Source organism: Carassius carassius, chromosome 15 (assembly GCF_963082965.1).
Source record: "Carassius carassius chromosome 15, fCarCar2.1, whole genome shotgun sequence".
NCBI lineage: Eukaryota > Metazoa > Chordata > Actinopteri > Cypriniformes > Cyprinidae > Carassius > Carassius carassius.
Genome location: NC_081769.1, coordinates 33,568,688 through 33,587,165, shown reverse-complemented (window position 1 = coordinate 33,587,165; position 18,478 = coordinate 33,568,688). Strand labels below are relative to the sequence as shown.

At 33.3% G+C, this 18,478-nt stretch overlaps 1 protein-coding gene across 5 annotated transcripts in view; it reads right to left on the bottom strand.

Annotated features, from left to right (window-relative positions):
- Window positions 1-18,478, bottom strand: part of kif13a (kinesin family member 13A) — a 69,394-nt gene that overhangs the window by 35,873 nt on the left and 15,043 nt on the right. For all 5 annotated transcript variants that reach the window (XM_059568590.1, XM_059568591.1, XM_059568593.1 and 2 more), the window contains exons 4-14: window positions 13,958-14,018; window positions 11,081-11,173; window positions 9,684-9,864; window positions 8,758-8,845; window positions 8,191-8,325; window positions 6,135-6,247; window positions 2,721-2,832; window positions 2,430-2,642; window positions 1,318-1,428; window positions 1,103-1,237; window positions 14-144 (exon numbers count right to left, since the gene is read on the bottom strand). In XM_059568590.1, the coding sequence (XP_059424573.1) occupies window positions 14-144; window positions 1,103-1,237; window positions 1,318-1,428; window positions 2,430-2,642; window positions 2,721-2,832; window positions 6,135-6,247; window positions 8,191-8,325; window positions 8,758-8,845; window positions 9,684-9,864; window positions 11,081-11,173; window positions 13,958-14,018 (1,373 nt within the window). The remainder of the gene's footprint in view (window positions 1-13; window positions 145-1,102; window positions 1,238-1,317; window positions 1,429-2,429; window positions 2,643-2,720; window positions 2,833-6,134; window positions 6,248-8,190; window positions 8,326-8,757; window positions 8,846-9,683; window positions 9,865-11,080; window positions 11,174-13,957; window positions 14,019-18,478) is intronic.

The following is an 18,478-nucleotide window of genomic DNA, read 5'->3' as shown; positions in this document are numbered from 1 at the left end:
ATGTGTGTGTTACCTGGCGTTGTCGGCCGGCGTGAGTGTGACGTCTCCGTCAGACGTGACGTCCAGCACACAGTGTTCAGACTGGATCCCGATGCCGAACAGCTGGATGTCCTGAGACGTGTTGGCTCCCACACGTGTGTGATCCTGAACCAGAGCAAACATCTCAGACGAGGGAATGAAGAGCTGTCCTGCATGTGGGCTGAGTTACACAAACACCGCTGCTGTTCCCATCACATTAGCATGCTAACGATGACTACAGGCGGCTCTCAAAGGCCTGTTGTTGGTGCTGTTTTCACAGGCCTCTATCAGAGCAAACGCAGCTCATACAAGTTTTGATGCAAGTTTTGTGAATCGTTCAGAAAGAGTCAGAAAGAACAGACTGGATTGGATGAATCAGGCTGAATTCGTCAGATGGTTTAACAACTCAAAACAACCTTTAAGCTGGATTTTCAATGTCTGCAACTTTCAGATATGAATCATCCGTAATGCAATGTCAGTTTTTTGCAAATACATTTTGATTGAAGCCATGCATGACACGGTGTACGGAGTGACACTTAGTTAGTAATTTAATGATTAAAAACAAAAATGGAAATAAATAAATTACCTTTTAAGTAGACAAATTAATAGGTATATATTTAAAAAAGTTTTTAAAAAACAGTTTAATGTTTTAAAATGTAGCTGACAACTACAAAAATTAGAAAAAAAAGGAAAAATAAATAAATGTGATTATAAATAATAAATAAACAACAAAGATTAAAATAAAATATGTATAATTATACATAAATAATGGTTTATACTATACACATAAAATAAACAAACTATATAAATATACAAATTATTATTATATTTTTATTTTACAATAAAGTATATATATATATATGAAATAATATTTAAATAAATAAATATAAATATATTGTATATAATTATTTATTAGACAATACACAATAAAACTATTCCTAAGTGTCCCTTGAGATGCATCAAAAAACAAAAAAGCATGAGCAGTCCTAGCATTCCCCCATGCAGCCGTCCACTGGTTTGAGTGAGTGTGTAACAGTGACAGTGAGGCAAACCTCTGTGACGTCGTAGTGTGTGATCACTGTACCTTCAGATAGTACACCAGCAGCTCATTGAGAGCCGGATCGGCGTTCAGGTTGACCAGGAAGCACTTGTCCTCTCCGACCTTGATCCCTGATGACTCCAGAGAGATTCCCATGCTCTCCAGCTGCTTCTGACGCTCCTGCACAGACCAATCAGAGAGAGACAACAGCTGTCAATCATGAGCGTGTGTAAGCGTGTGTGTGTGCGTGTGTGTGTCACCTGTGCGATCTCCTCAGTCTTCCTGAGTTTCTCCTCCCAGGTGACGGTCATCTCCTGAATGAGTTTCTCAGACTCCTGGAGTTTCTCCTTCAGCTCCGGAGACTTCAGAGACTGACCAACACAATAACAAACATTACCATTAACAGCTATTAATGGTATTTAAACATTACCATTAAAAATGATAAGTAATGCCTCGGCAACTAACTGGAAAAAATACACAGGCTCTATTCTAAAGCCTAGTGAAGCTGCCTACATAGTGAGGATATTAAGGGATCAAAACCATGCCTTCCTAGGGATATATTTTTTGGTCTTAATTGAAATGCTGTTTTGCTTGTATTGTATCCTTAGCATAGCAGCAATACCAGAACGTATGGTGACAAACTCATTGGAAACGTTAGTGAAGAATGTGGGAGAAATTTCTATTATTAATACATATTTAATTTGTACAAAATAACAACAAAAAGGAATGAAATTTAAGTCAATGGTTAATAAAAAGAGCAAAAAATGTAAAACTGAATAATTTATCAAATGTAAGGAAAATTAAAAATGTAAAAAAAAAAGATTAAAAAACAAACATTTTTAATTAAAAAAATAAACATTTGTTTAAAATAAATACAAATATATTTAAATCATTTAAAAATGATATTTAAATAAAATTGCAACTACTGTACAGTACACTGTGTATTATTTTACAGTATTTATTTTAAAATTAATTATTTCTTCAAGTCTTTAATGATTTAATGACTTATTTTATTTATGGTTAAGTAAAACTAAACTAAATAAGATTACGACAAAGAATAATAAAAATGTGATAAATAAAAAAATATTGCAGCTAGCAGTACTGTACTGTAATGAGTATAAAAACATGCAATAAAAAGTAAATATTTTCTAAGCAATATTTAACACTATTATAATATACATTTTTCACAATATTAATAGGCCTTTATACATGAAAATATACAGATTTGGATTAGGATGGGGGTCGCTTGCATGAGGATGATCATATCTGGGGTATCTAAAAGATTGAAAACCCCTGTATTAGAGTAACTCGGTGTGATGTTTGTTCAGTCACAGAATCTGGTTCAGATAATGTCCCATAATTCCCTGCTCACCTCAGCCTGCGAGAGCTGCACCTTCAGTTTCTCCACTTCCTCCCGCAGCTCTCTGATGATGCGGGCATTGGGATCCTCATTCACCACAGCATGGTTGACGATTCTCTTGGCTCTGTCGGCGTAACGCAGCGTAGACAGCGTCTCCTCATAGTTATCAGCAGCCGGGCTGATGGTGGCAATCATGGCCGTCTTACTGTTACCACCCAGATTGTCCTGTAGCAGCAGAGGAAAAGTGTTTGAGTCCCCTAGACATTTAGACAGTGTTCAATGAACTCTGATGATCATCCTCACCTTCAGCAGCCACGTCAGCACTGAGTCTCTGTAAGGCACAAACTTGCTCTTGCCTTTTCCTGCAGACTGATCAGCGAGAGCAGAAATCACACATCCCAGTGTCGTCAGAGACCTGGAGACATACAGTAAACACCACACAAACAACATAAAAAAACAGCAGAAATATCAGTAAACATTGCACAAACAACATAAAACACCACAGAGACAACATAAACACCACAAAAACAACATAAAACACCACAGAGACCAAATAAACACCACAAAAACATCAGTAAACACCACAAAAACAACATAAAACACCACAGAAACATCAGTAAACACCACAAAAAAAAACATAAAACACCAGAAACATCAGTAAACCCCACAAAAACATAAAATACCACAGACAACATAAACACCACAAAACAACATAAAACACCACTGAAACATCAGTAAACACCAGACAAACAACATAAAACACCACACACACAACATAAACACCACAAAAACATCAGTAAACACCACAAAAACAACATAAAACACCACAGAAACATCAGTAAACACCACAAAAACATAAAATACCACAGAGACAACATAAACACCACAAAACAACATAAAACACCACAGAGACAACATAAACACCACAAAACAACATAAAACACAACAGAGACAACATAAACACCACAAAAACAACATAAAACACCACAGAGACAACATAAACACCACAAAACAACATAAAACACCACAGAGACAACATAAACACCACAAAAACAACTTAAAACACCACAGAGACAACATAAACACCACAAAAACAACATAAAACACCACAGAGACCAAATAAACACCACAAAAACATCAGTAAACACCACAAAAACACCACAGAAACATCAGTAAACCCCACAAAAACATAAAATACCACAGACAACATAAACACCACAGAGACAACATAAACACCACAAAAACATCAGTAAACACCACAGAGACAAACATAAACACCACAAAAACATCAGTAAACACCACAGAGACAACATAAACACCACAAAAACAACATAAAACACCACAGAAACATCAGTGAACACCACAAAAACAACATAAAACACCACAGAGACAACATAAACACCACAAAAACAACATAAAAGAGTCCGAGTCTGAGTCATTTGATTTTGAGTCCCGATCCGATACTTCTATAATACATAAAAGAAAGAATAAAGAAGAGCGAAAAGGATCCAGGATGTTCAATAAATTACATTTTGAAATATATTCAAATAGAAAACAGCTATTTTAAATAGGCTAGCAAAAATATGTACAAATTTTTCTGTTTTGCTGTACTTTGGATCAAATAAATGCAGGCTTGGTGAACAGAAGAGACTACTTTAAACAACATTAACAAGCTTACTATTCAAAAACTTCTGACTGGTAGTATAGGCAACTTATTTTTTTCTCTAATTTCTAGCTTTTAATTGTCTTAGAAATGTATGACAGCTGGACGATAACAAATAATGATTTGTTTATATACTACAAAGACTGTTTATCACACAATAAGGTAGAATAGTTTCTATACTGTAATAAATGCTATGTCAATCAGCACTGCATTGTTCATTTACTTTATTTATCGCCTGCTGGAGATGACTTGAAAAACCACATATTGTCTTCGTGTTTCCAAAGGTTTCTGTTTCTCTGTGAAAATAGCTTTTTTCATACAGCGATAGCTGGATGCTTTTGTCCATTTTAGGAATTTCCTGATATGACTTTCTGCGCGAGAGCGCCCTCTGGCGTCGAGTATGAATGAAACATTACATTTACATTACACACTGCAGACTGCACACTGCAGGAGTGTTTAGCGCTCTGTGATGTTCATCTCGCCTTATTCTGGGTCCGAATAAAACACCGGATCATGCGCAGACTATCCTGTCTCTTGAGTTTAAATCTATATTTATTCACAACTTTATTATATATATCCGAGTCCGGATCGGGAGGTAACATCCGTTTCCGATCGAGTCTGAAACCACGTGATCGGGCCATATATCCGATCCCGTGATCGGATCTAGACATCCCTAACAGAAACATCAGTAAACACCACAAAAACAACATAAAACACCACACACACAACATAAAACAGCAAACACAACATAAAACTCACTCACTCACTCACTCACTCAAACACCACAGAGACAACATAAACACCACAAAAACAACATAAAACACCACTAAAACACCACAGAGACATAATACACCACGAAGACAACATAAAACATATATAATAAACACCACATATACACAACATAAAGCACCCTAGAGAAAATGTAAACACCACAAAAACAACATAAAACACCACACACGCGACATAAAACACCACACACAACATAAAAGACCAGAAACAACATAAAACACCAAAAACATCAGTAAACACCACAAGGACAACATAAAACACCACACAATCATCATAATACACCACAAGGACAACATAAAACACTACACAAACAACAAAGCACCACACACAACATAAAACACCAGAAACATCAGTAAACACCACAAGGACAACATAAAACACCACACAATCATCATAATACACCACAAGGACAACATAAAACACCACACAAACAACAAAGCACCACACACAACATAAAACACCAGAAACATCAGTAAACACCATAACATAAAACAACATAAAGCACCACACAAACATTAGGGCTGGGAAAATAAATCGATGCATCACAAATTGAGAAATGATTCAGCATCTATTCTGAGATTTTCCGAATGCATTGCGATTCTTTCTTGAATCGATTCTGAGCTTAGTTTTAACAGCAGATGGCACTGCATGCTTTATAAACAGACATACTCTGCTCGTTTCCAAATCCTTACAGACACTTGAACCTAAAATAATCATTCAGAAAATTCAAAAAGATTGAAGCGAATTACAAAGGTGTTCACAGTGGGCTGTGTTTACATTAATCTTGCATCATAAAAGCAGTCTCAGATGAAGTGAAATTACATGACAAGCACTCTTTAGCAGTCTTCTTCATGAGCATTTGAGTGTGCAGATAAAAACTAGATTAGAGCGCCATCTGCTGTTAAAATCTAAGCTCAGAATCGATTCCAGAAAATTCTGAAAATCTAAGAATCGATCCACGAATCGATTCTGCATCGATTTATCGTCCCAGTCCTCTAATTTATTGAGATGCACCTTTAAATCATGCGTTTTATTCATATAATATCTATTACATTCTGCAGATTTCCTCGACTTATTCATGTAAGTTTGTAAAAATCCCTATATTCATTTATTAATCTTTTAGCTGGTCCAAGTGGCTGTTTTATACTGTTTATACTAATTTTTAAATTTCATGTAACAACAACCAACATATTTTTTATTTTTCGACAATTATAAGCAAGTGACAGATTTCCTTTGAATATGTCGACCGGCTGCAGTCATCTTACTTGTTGATGTTGCTGCCCTCCTTCAGTCTCTCTCCAGCGGCTCCAGTCTTAGAAACACGTTCACTGCCGGCCAGATCAACCAGACTGATCTTACTCACTTTCTCACCAGAATTCTGCATTCACAACCACACACACACAAACACAGACATAAAAGAAAATATTACAATCAGCATGACCACAGTCAATGGCGCAGGTTTAATATTGGCATTGGTGCGAACATAGCAGCAGACAACAGACATTTAATTGTGAAAATTATTGCTAGGGATAATTTAGTAGAGGCTAATATCGATAGGGACATGTCACAGCATTCCTACTAGATTCTACTCCCTTGACCAAGTCCAAAATGAACACTTGTCATGCATAATCCATGAATAAAACTTCAATTAAATTCAATTCAAGTTTATTTGTATAGCGCTTTTTACAATACAAATCATTACAAAGCAACTTTACAGAAAATTATGTTTCTACAATATTTAGTAGTAACAACAGTTTATGTGCATATGACAGGTATAAATTTCAGATTTTTTTTTTTTTTATATATACAAAACAATTTTATATATCATATAAATTATACACACACACACACACACACATATATATATATATATATATTAGTGGAGGGCTGTTATCGGCGTTAACGTGCTGCGATAAATCGGGCGATAAAAAAATATCACCGTTAATCTATTCTCAAAGTTGGGTTGAGAGCTGGGTCTATACTAGGCGAGCTATGATGACTTTCACCTTGATATTTTAGCGCGGATGTATACCTAGATGAATCTGTAGGGGGCGGGAACGAGTCTTTAAACCTGTGTGTATGCCTACCGTAAAATTACCACATCAAACGTGACGTGCTAACATGGATGCAGCTGAAGCCGCCGGGTTTGCTTCAGGGACATTTTTTTTTTAAAGAAGCTTCCCAATGGAAACCTCGACAAGACACACGCATGTTTCACACATAATCCGTCTGCAGTGCGTATGCAGTCCGTGTGCGTTTCGTATGTGGTGCAGAAGCAGCACGGACTCATACTCATTGTGCTTTAACACAGGACGCATTAGCAGTCCACTACTCGGTATGTGAACGATCGCTGCACTGCTGCAGACGCATCGCTCCTGGAACGCACTGACGGACCGCAACCGTGTAAACGCTGGAATCCGTTAACATGGGTGCGTAAAAAAAAAAGTGCAACGCATACACACTGCAGACGGAGTATGTGTGAAACGGGCATAAAGTTGTTTGCACCTTGTGCAATGTGGAATTCGTTTACAGCTTTTTCAAGCAGTTTGTGATGCATTTTGGAAACAGGAGATGAGCCCCTTTTCTAATGCAAAAGACATTAATGACATCAAAGACTTAACGTTACTTTTAGTCATTATTTTATTTGGGTAACACACATATTCTGAATGCCTTCGGCAGAATTCAAATGACCCATTTTAATCTAGATTAATTCCAAGATTACAGTGAGATTAATCTAGATTAAAAAAAAATTATCTATGCCCCACACTAATATATATATGTGTGTGTGTGTATATGTAAATATTTCTTTAAATATACATGTATGTGTGTGTATTTATATATACATTTTATATACATATTGTAAACAAAAACTTTATTACATTTGATAAATCATGATTAATTGTTTGACAGCTCTCTCTCTATACATATATATATATATATATATATATATATATATATATATATATTCATTGATTTTAAAATAAAATGTTATGTTAAGCTTTTTTTAATGTAAAGTATAAAACAAAACAAAAATGTTTGTAAACATTTATACAAATTAAATAATATTTAACAATTTAATTAAAATTAATTAATTAATTTAAAAAGCCATTAAAATAAGAAATGAAGTAAATCCAAAATATATAAATAAAGTTATTCTTGATGTTTTGTGTTGGAAGTGAAACACATGGACTAATATTATTTAAAAGACTCAGTGACTTATGCTACATGTCACAAATAAACAAAACATTTCAATAATTCCATTGTCATTAGAGTCAAAATATATTCTGAAATGAAAAACAATGGAAGTGGAGCAGCACTGACCCCAGACTGCAGGTCGTACAGCGTCTGCGTGACGATGACGCTGAAGACGGCGTGCGATCGGCTGCTCTCCTCGTTCATGTTAGTGGCGGCTACTGTGCGTGATTTATTCCCCTCCGACATCAGAGACTCGATGTCCTGCAGGAGGCGCAGATGAGAGAGAACATGCAACTAAATCACCACAAAGTTATAGTTCACTGTAAGTGGAGACAGCAAACACATTTCTAATCAGAACATAGTTTGGTTCGTATTTTCACATTTATTTTTATGTAACATTTTTGCTGTTTGAACAACAAAGAACTTTACAGATTGTTCTGCCTGTCCGAAAAAGTCCTATATGATAATGTGAGACAAACGCATTCTACGGAATTCTAGGAGAAACATCTGAAACGGAGTTGATACTTCAATGAAACATTTGAAAAAAAGTTGATACTTCAATGAAACATTTGAAAAAAAGTTGATACTTCAATGAAACATTTGAAAAAAAGTTGATACTTCAATGAAACATTTGAAAAAAAGTTGATACTTCAATGAAACATTTGAAACGGAGTTGAGGAGAGTAATGTTCACCTCGAAGCCCATCACAGCCAGCTGAGACAGACCGTCAACATATGGACCGAGGACTTTATGCTCTCTGACCTTCAGAGACTGTCTGCTCCTGTACGGACGGAAGAGAGAGAAGACGTGTGAGAAAACCGTCTCATTAGGATGTCATCATGTTCCCTGGATTCACAATCGTCCTCTTGTTTGGGCTCACCACCACCAGACACAAACCCAACTTCAGAAAAATGAAAAAAAAAGGGAAAACTATTTATGATACCTATTAATACCTATTAATATTTTAAATAAATGCAGCACTAAAACAAAGTAAAGATTAAACAAAGTCAAACATAAAAAAAGTAAAAAATTAAAATTAGAATTAAAAATGCATAAAATGTAACTTAAAAAAAAACTACATAGCAAAATTAAAGCCATAAAAATAGGTCATGAAATAATTCTACTTTAATAAAAAAAAAATAATAATAAAAAGCAGAAAATGAAAAAATGTACATTTTTTGATTCAAAAAAGCACAAACAAAATATAGAATTAAGATGAAAAGCATAAAACAATAACAAAAAAACTTTTAATGTTTTTTTATTTAAACTAAATAACAAAATTAACACTTGAAAGCCATTAAATAAGACATGAAATTATTTGCTTATTAAATTGTTACTATAAATAAAAATAAATAAAATAGAAAACATAAAAAATTTTAATATTAATGTAAAAATTTACAAAATTTAATGATATTTAAAAAAAAGACATAAATAGACATGAAAATCTTACAATTCCGTTTTTTGTTTTTTTGTTTGATCAGAATTAAAAATAAAGTTAATTGTGGCTTTTTATGTCAAAATACTGACAATCTGACAAAATTCTGAGTTTATGTGACAAACAATTGCTAGAAAAAAAGACCTGTGCACACGAAGTGCATTGAGTTTGTGTCTCCGCTCACCCTTTGGGATCCAGCAGGTCTCGCACTTTCTCGTTGTAGATCTCCATGTAGGAAACCTCCACCTTGAAGGACTGGCTCTCGTTCTGGTCTCTGGAGACTCTCTCGAACAGCGAGCAGCAGAGTCTGGGGATCAGGCCCGGCTGCTCTCCGTTGCCCATCATGGAGAAGGATTTCCCCGAGCCTGCCGGACAAACACAAGACATTTAACACAGGCGATGTATCTCAGCCAGCAGACGTGCTTGAGAAACAAGGCCAGGAAGGCAGAGGAAACAGAAAGTGTGCTGTGTCTGCTGAGAAAGGTCTATGATTAAAAACACAGACGCTTCCTGTTCATGTCCCTAGAAATATATCAGATTCATATGTGTGTCACAAAACCAGTCATAAGGGAGACATTTATACATCATCTGAAAGCTGAATAAATGCTTTCGCATTTAATTCTGCTTTATGTCACCATTACAGGTGAATTTCATTTAATATACAATTATTTACAATACAATTAAAAAGTAATAATAAAAAAAATAATTAAATATAAATTATTAAAATAATAATTTAAATATTCATAAAGAATTATGAAACAGGAGAAAAGGCTTATCAATTATTAATGCTTTTTAATTATCTCTCATTTTAATTATTAAGTAATAAAAATAAGAAAAAGTATTTTTTTCTGTTCTGTTTATTGCTTATTTTATGTTTAGATTAAAATCGGATAAAATTAAATTAGTCTTTTTTCTCAAACTCTTAGTTTAAACATTTGAGACAAAAATCAATAAAAAATAGGTTTAATTTAGTTATGATGCCAAAAATTTGACAAATATAGAATGTCTCTGTATATACAAATAATTAATAAATAACACGTCTTTGCTATGTTTCAGATCTTTAAATTTTTATTTTATTTTTAAATTATTTTTTGTACACAATTTATATTTTCAACTCTTAGTCTAAACATTTAAGACAAAAAACCCAAACAAAATCAGGTTGAATCTGGTTTTATGAATTAACGAGAACTTTTTTTACTTGTCTAGGAAGAATTATCATTGAGATTAATGACAAAAAAACATATGGACACCAATCTCACCAATGAGAATTTGAGGGGACGGATGTGTATTAATTGTCATAAAAAAGCAACAAAATCGTAATGTTTGGATTTCTTTGCTTTTTAATTTTCTTGCAGTGAACCATGATCTGGCCATGTTTTTGTGAGATTGACGTCTGCTGTAAATCCAGGTTAAAGAGAAGAAATTCCTGCTGTGTTTTTCTAGTGTGAACTCGATATGTAAGTGTGCTTGCAGGCCCAATCAGAGAAATTACCAGAGCTCCTATGACAAAGAATGAGCCCCTATTGACGTCTTTCAGTCAAAAGGATGTCACGGCCACAAAAGAGCACACTATAACTCCACCTGTCTGTCCGTAGGCAAAGATGCAGGCGTTGTATCCCTGAAAGGCGTTTTCCAGTATTCCCTCCCCAAGGCACTTGAAGACGACCTCCTGACCTGCAGGACAAACACACGCAATCATCACAAACACAGCATTAACACGCAGAACATCGTCTCTCTCCGATTCCTGTTTGCTTTCTTTATTTTACAAAAGCACAATATTTTGTTGTTATTGTGTGTGCACGCAAATAAATGTAAAGCCTTAAAAGATTCAAAGGATGTATTACTTATATTATTTACTAATTAATTTTTTTTGTTTTAACATTTTCAGATTTCATTTTAGTAATTTTGTTACTATATTTTTACAAATTTTTGTTTTTTTTTAAATATTTCTGCTAATCTATTTCTTACATTTTTGTACGGTTTTATAGCTTTTATTTGTTTTGAAATCTATTTATATATTTTAGTTTTAGTAATTTTAGTAATGTACTTAACTTTTTTTCCAGTTAACTGGATCGTTAAAAGTAAAAAAAAAATTAATAAAATAAATAAATGTCATTAATTGAAATAAAATACACATTAAATACATTAGTCAACATTTGAAAGAGGAACAAAAAAGTTCAAAGTGGATCACATTTTGGTTTTGAGTTTTAGGACAACTTTGATGAAAGGTTTTAATCCACTTGAAATTTTCACTAGATTATTATTAATATTAAAATATTAATATTAAAAAATTATATAACATTTTAATTTAATTTAGCTTGATGTGCTGATATAACTTAAAATAAAATTAAAATATTAAAAAACTATATAGACTTTAAGAAAAAAAACTAAAAAAAAAAAAAAAAAAATAATAATATTACAAGAACAACTTACATGAAAAACTTAAAACTGTTGCACTGGCAACGAACTGAAATAAAATATGTTTAAACTGAAAAACTAAAATAACTCAAATTAAATGAAAAATTAATTAAACAGAAATAGCCCAATGAAAATTAATAAAAATAAAAAACACTAATATTAAAATAAAAACTAATTATAATTTTTGTTTGAATTACACATTTAAAATTTATTTCACAAATTTGTAAAATATATTTTATTCATAATATTTTAACAAAAAAAATATAATAATAATAACAATAATAGCTTTAGTTGAGAATAAAAATCGTGAGCAGAAGTGAATGTTCCACTTCCAACTGCATTATTTCTGAGATATCTCCACGTTTGTCATTTCCTTGCTTTTGAAAGGAAATCCCTCCCAGAAAAAGCTGTCTGCATGTGTTCACGCTCTGTTCGAATCAGGCAGCTGTGTGAAGAGCTAAATAAAGCCAGGTTTAACATGCATTTAATGCACAGAAAACCTTCAGACTGCAGATCTTTTGATGCTGTCACAAATCATTAACCCTGTTTGAGTAATTGGGCGATAAGCAATGACTTTTTCAATTCATTTAAAATCATAGAGATTTCATAACGTTCATCTGAGTTGTTGCTAGGCAGACCAGGGTTATTATTGTAAACTAAACATTCAAATTCACATATATATACATTTTTTTTTTTTTACAAAAGAATAGCTTGTAAAATCTAACTATATACAGCATAAAAAAGCTATAAAAAACTTTTAGCATTTAAAAAGTAAAGTGGACAAAAATGTGGAATTTCCCAATGCATCCAATAATTAACTAACTGAATGTTTTAATGAGTTTGTTCGCTTCTGTACAGGCTTGTATAAACCTTATAACTGCACATCATCCTTCCTAAAAGCCTTTAATGGCCGCTCTGTCTACACGAGTCAATATAAGACTCATAAAACACCTTTATATCCGTTAGACTGTAAGAATGACAGCAGCACAAACTGTTCGTGTGAGAACATGTTCACTAGTCAAGCGTTCATCAGCCGGCTTTATTCTGATTACAGTGTGATGGAAAAACGGCTAAAAATCATCAATTACATCTGAATAGCTGGAGCTGATTACAGCTTTACATCTTTTAAAGTTTGTTTGAGGTTTTTATATATATTTATAAACTATGGAAGTATTTTCAATATTCAATATCTGATAAGCTTTTTATTTTTTATATTTTAAGTTTTTTAATTTTGTGGTTTTATGTTGTCTTTAAATATTTCTATTTAGCTTTAATTGATCATTTAGTCACGTGGAGTTATTCTCATTTGTTTTTTTTAAACATTTAACTACGTTATTTTTATTTACAGTTTAGTTGGTTTGTTATTTCAATTTGTTTTAAGATTTCTATTTAGCTTTAATTATTTTATTTCAGTTTTAGTTTTAGTAGTTTCGTTGAGATTTTTTTGTAATATTTCTACTTCTCTTTAATATATTTATTTCAGTTTTAGTAATTTTAGTATGTCAACTTCTTTTATTTCCACCAGGTAACAACACAAAAATGTAAATACTAAATTTGAAAATGTAAAAAAAAAAAAAAAAAAATTTAAATCACATAATATTAATATTGTTAGAATAACTATTTAATGAGGATCATTGAGATTTTAAAGCTCTAATAAGATTTAATAATAATAATTATAATTTTATGTCACATTTAGTTCAGCTTTTATTCAATTAACAAATTTTAATGAACCGATTTTTCACTTTTTAAAGATAACTGCAAACCATTTCTAATAGTAGTTTTTAATTTTAGTTAAAGTTTAAGTAATTTTATTATGTGCATTTATCATTTTCTTATTTGTTTTCTGTTTTTTATTTATACTGACAGAATTTCCAGTTTTGTGTGTGATATGCGTCTGAGAGTTTAGACTTCCACAGTAAACCAGTAAAACCAGCCCCAAGCCTGAACTAGTCTGGACCAGCATGAGAAATCGGTCCGTGTCATTTCCAGCGTTTTCCATATTACAATATAATCCACAATCATGGCTCAGGTGTGACTCACCGGCGTACTTCGGGATGTTGGACTCGTCCATGGACCAGAAGCAGTGGTCAAAGGCGAACACCTGCAGACACACAAACACACAAACGCATGTTAGCACACGCCATCCAGCCTCACACAGACAAAAGATGACTTTAAGTGTTTAACAGCACACACACACACACACACAACATGATGCCGCTTGTCATGAAAGAAGAGCTTTAGGTTTTGAACAACTGCGAGTATATGATGTATCCAAAAATATAATATTATGGCAAAAGTGTTTGCAACGCAAGACAGATGTTTGCTTTTGAGATGTGTTCGTGATATGCATTGCTTTTTTTTTGCAAGAGATGTGATGCATTTTGCATCTTGTGTGTGCAATTACAAAAAAAGGGAAATTTGTGTGTGTACGCAGTTAAAGAAAACTGTAAATTAATAAAAAAATGAAATACTAACTATTAAAATAGTATTTAAAAAAATGCTAATTATAAAAATCTATTTCAAATTTAAATGATACCAAAAATTCAAGTAACTCATTCAAAGGGTTATTAAAAAATTTGAAGTTTATAAAAATCACTAAAACATTGTAAAACACACACACACACACACACACACACACACACACACACACAAAACAAATTAGTTTTTTTTTTTTTGTGTCAATATAAAGTGAAAATTCACCCACTTGCATTTATCATTTTACTGTACATCTGCGCTTCGTGATTCTATCAATTCCCGATGGACAAGATCAAGTGCTTTTCTTAGTTTCATCAGTAAATCTCAGAAAATCATCTCTTTATGGAAGAAAAATGGCTTGCAAAATGCATTCATATGGTCAAGAAGTAAACTAGATATTCACCAGCAGAACCAGAGCTATTAAAATATCACTATTTATTAATATTCTGAATGGGCATTGAAATATTTTTGTTATTTGTATAACTTTATATATATATATTTTCAGTTAATAGCAAATGCAACAATTTTAAGTTTTTCATCTAATGTCTTTTTCCTATTAATATTAATGTTGTAAGACCCATTATTTTTCTTACAATTCCTATCCTCACTTTTATCACTGAATAATAATAATTAGGTTGCAAAATGCCTTTCATGTTGACTTTTTTCTGTTTGCAACGCTAAGGTCATGGGTTCGTTTCCCAAGGAATGCATGAACTGGTCAAAAGCAAATCTTAAATGCAATGCATTTAATTTGCTTTGGATAAAAGCATCTGTCAAATATTGTTTATTCAAGACAGAATGAGATTAAATGAGATCTCAACAATTTCTCAAACCGTACTTTCTCGTCTGCAAACACAAGTCACTTCTCAAGTCAATTCGGAGCTGCTCTGCATTGGTTTTATAGCTCTAGACTCATAATGCATGACAGATATTGACTCTCATAAAAAACAAACCAAAGCCTCTAGTGTCCTGAGCTGTAGAAGAGCAGCATGAGAGCGATGCGATGCAGTTTCTCCTGAGAGACATTCTTTCTTCTTCTTGTGTACAGCAAGGGTCTTTGTGAGACGCCGTTAATTAGATACATAAATCTGGAGACGAGGAATGAATTCCTGCTTTGGTGACCAGTGTTTCCTGAGCGACCGACTCATCTCACATCCCAAACAACACACAACTGTTAATGCATGAGAAAATGTTCACCTAGTTTTGCAATAAAATATCTTGATGGTCTTAAAACCACACACATTTCCCTGAGAGGCAGTGTTCCACAAGATGTGTTTTATAGTCTAGTCTTGTTCCAAAATTAGCTAAATCTACCAGTGCGATGATATTCCATCCAGTGGATCAGATAATGTCTCATCTTCACTTAATATCAGGTACTTGTTAACAGGATCGGAAAAACTTTTTTTTTTAAGATCTGGCAACCCTTGACTCATTATTTTCTATGTAATGCCCGATTATTGACTTAGTTGTTCCCTTTTAAACCCTAAATATATGCCAAGCCACCGAAGGTGCCTAGGCACCTATTGTAATTGTTCCCGTTCCTTTTATTATTATTCTTCTTTTTCTTCTGACTAGGAGTCTATGGCAGCCCATAGAACCGATTGCGGGAAAGTTGTAATGGTTTGACATTCTGATAGAGGACAGTGCCAACATGAAGTACACTAGTTTTGGTGTGTCTAAGTCATTCCCTCTAGCGCCACCAACTGTCCAAAGTTTCACTTATTTTTTGTTAATAACGGTTGAACCGTAAGGCCAATCAACAAAAAATTTTTTTTTCATCTGATTCCTGAGCTCATACCGTTTCGATTGCACCCTATGAAGTCATTTTCCGTCATAGAAATATGGCCGCCATTTAGAATTTTTTTAAAAACCTACTTTTTCAAACTCGTCCTAGACGTTTTGTCCGATTTACACGAAAAATTGAACCAGATTATTTTCAGGCAGTGCTGACCAAACGTTATGGAATTCTAATTGATTCGTCAAACCGTTTTCGATAAACGCTCGAACAAATTTTACGTAGCGCTTGCAAAAACAGTCGTAAGGCTGTATCTCTGCAATAATTCATCATATTCAGACCAAACTTGCTACATGTAATAATAAGCATGACCTGGGGCGAAATGCTGCGTTTCAGCACAGCGCCACCTACTGGTCCGGAGATATTAAAAATTGCTATTTTTGCTTATAACTTCTGAAAAGTTTGTCCAAAAATCATAAAATTGGTCATGTTATATTCAGGGCAACATGCCGAGTTGACTGATATCCAATTTTAACATATCGGCCATTTTGACTATCGGCCATTTTGAATTTTGTGCTAAAATGCTGTTTTTTAAAAACGCATCAACGGATTGTTACGAAACTTGGTATGGGTAATCAGCACAATGTCCTGAAGTAGCGTGAGAAGTTTCAAAACAGCGCCACCTAGTGGTGAATTGTTTTTTTCAAATGCTTATAACTTTGGGTGTGGTCGACGTATTTTCACGAGACTCATCTAATTAGACTCCTGAAACCTTACCGAGTCCTACGATACCAAACGAGCTAGGTTTTGCCTTACGGTTTGTGTAGCGTTGTGATTTAGCACTTATAAACCATTTGGCTATATCTTCCAAACCGCTATTCCGATCGAGACGAAACCACCGTCAGAAGTTCGGAAACATAGGTCGATAGCTACCTACTACATGCCCAAATGCGAAAATATTGATAGTAAGGGGTAGTACAATTCAATCAAAGTCATGTGTCAGTCATTTTTTACGTGTTTTTTCATATAAATGTCTATAACTCTAAAGTGAATTGAGATATTTTCACCAAAATTGACACACATATGTATGGGCTCACTTTAAGGACACTTTAAAAAAATGGTGGTACTGAGCCTCTTGGTGGCGCTATAATAGAACAAAGCATGAAATTCCCATTGACTTCAATACAGTTTTGTGAAATAAAATGCTATACTAAACAAATGCATTGGTGTTATATTATGAAACTCAGAATGTGCCAACAACACCATCCCCTGAAGTTACTCAAAATCATTAGACCACCTAGTGGTCAAAAGTTATAACAAACTTTCCAAAAAGGCGAATAACTTTTGAATAAATCTGGCTATTGAAATGTTTCTGGTTTTAATAGATTCCTTGGGTCAAGCCGAAAACATAGATACCAAGATTTCCTTATTTGACCAAACTTCCTGTCCGCCATCTTGATTTTCAGTCAAAACCTACTTTTTCGAACTCCTCCTAGACCGTTTGTCCGATTTTCATCAAAATTGAATCATATCATCTCCAGACAGAGCCAACTAAAAGTTATGGATTTCGTGTCGATATACAAAACTGTTCTCATTTAGCGCATTAATGAATTTGCTGGGAGGATGCCAAAATGCATTTGAGGCTGTATCTCAACAAAGCTTTGACATTTTAGCACCAAACATTGTATGTGTCATCGTCACCTCACACTGACCATGCCACATCAGTTTGGTAACAGCGCCACCTATTGGTTAAACGTGATAAGCCAATAAATCCTATTACAAGTTGTTCTGTTTATTGTTTTCAAGCCATTTTGCCTAAAATAATCTTAAAACGGTTTTAATGACTCATTCCTGCCGTTCGTCTGAAGCTTGCTTCTGTAGTGCTTGGCCCCGTTATTGCTGCTTGCAGCTATATTTATTATTACTATTGTTATAACATTTAAACCACTCATTTTTCTTTTTTTAATTTAATTTTTTTTTATTTCTTCTTATATAGTGTTTGTGCATATATTGGTACATACGTAGTAATACTAATAATAACAATAATAATAATAATTTGCAATTAATCTTAGTTAACTAATAATTTTTTTTATTTAGATTTATTTTGTATTTATTTTTGGATTTTATTTTTATTATTTTAACTATTTTTAATTTCTTGTGTGTGCATATAATTTGGAATATATGTTTTTTTATATATATATATATATATATATATATATATATACACACATATATTATTTATGTATGTGTGTAGCTTATGAAAATTAATGTTCAGAATTAGATATGCATTGAAAAAGTAATAAAAATACATGTATATTTAAGATTGCATGAAAACAAGATCAATTTACATA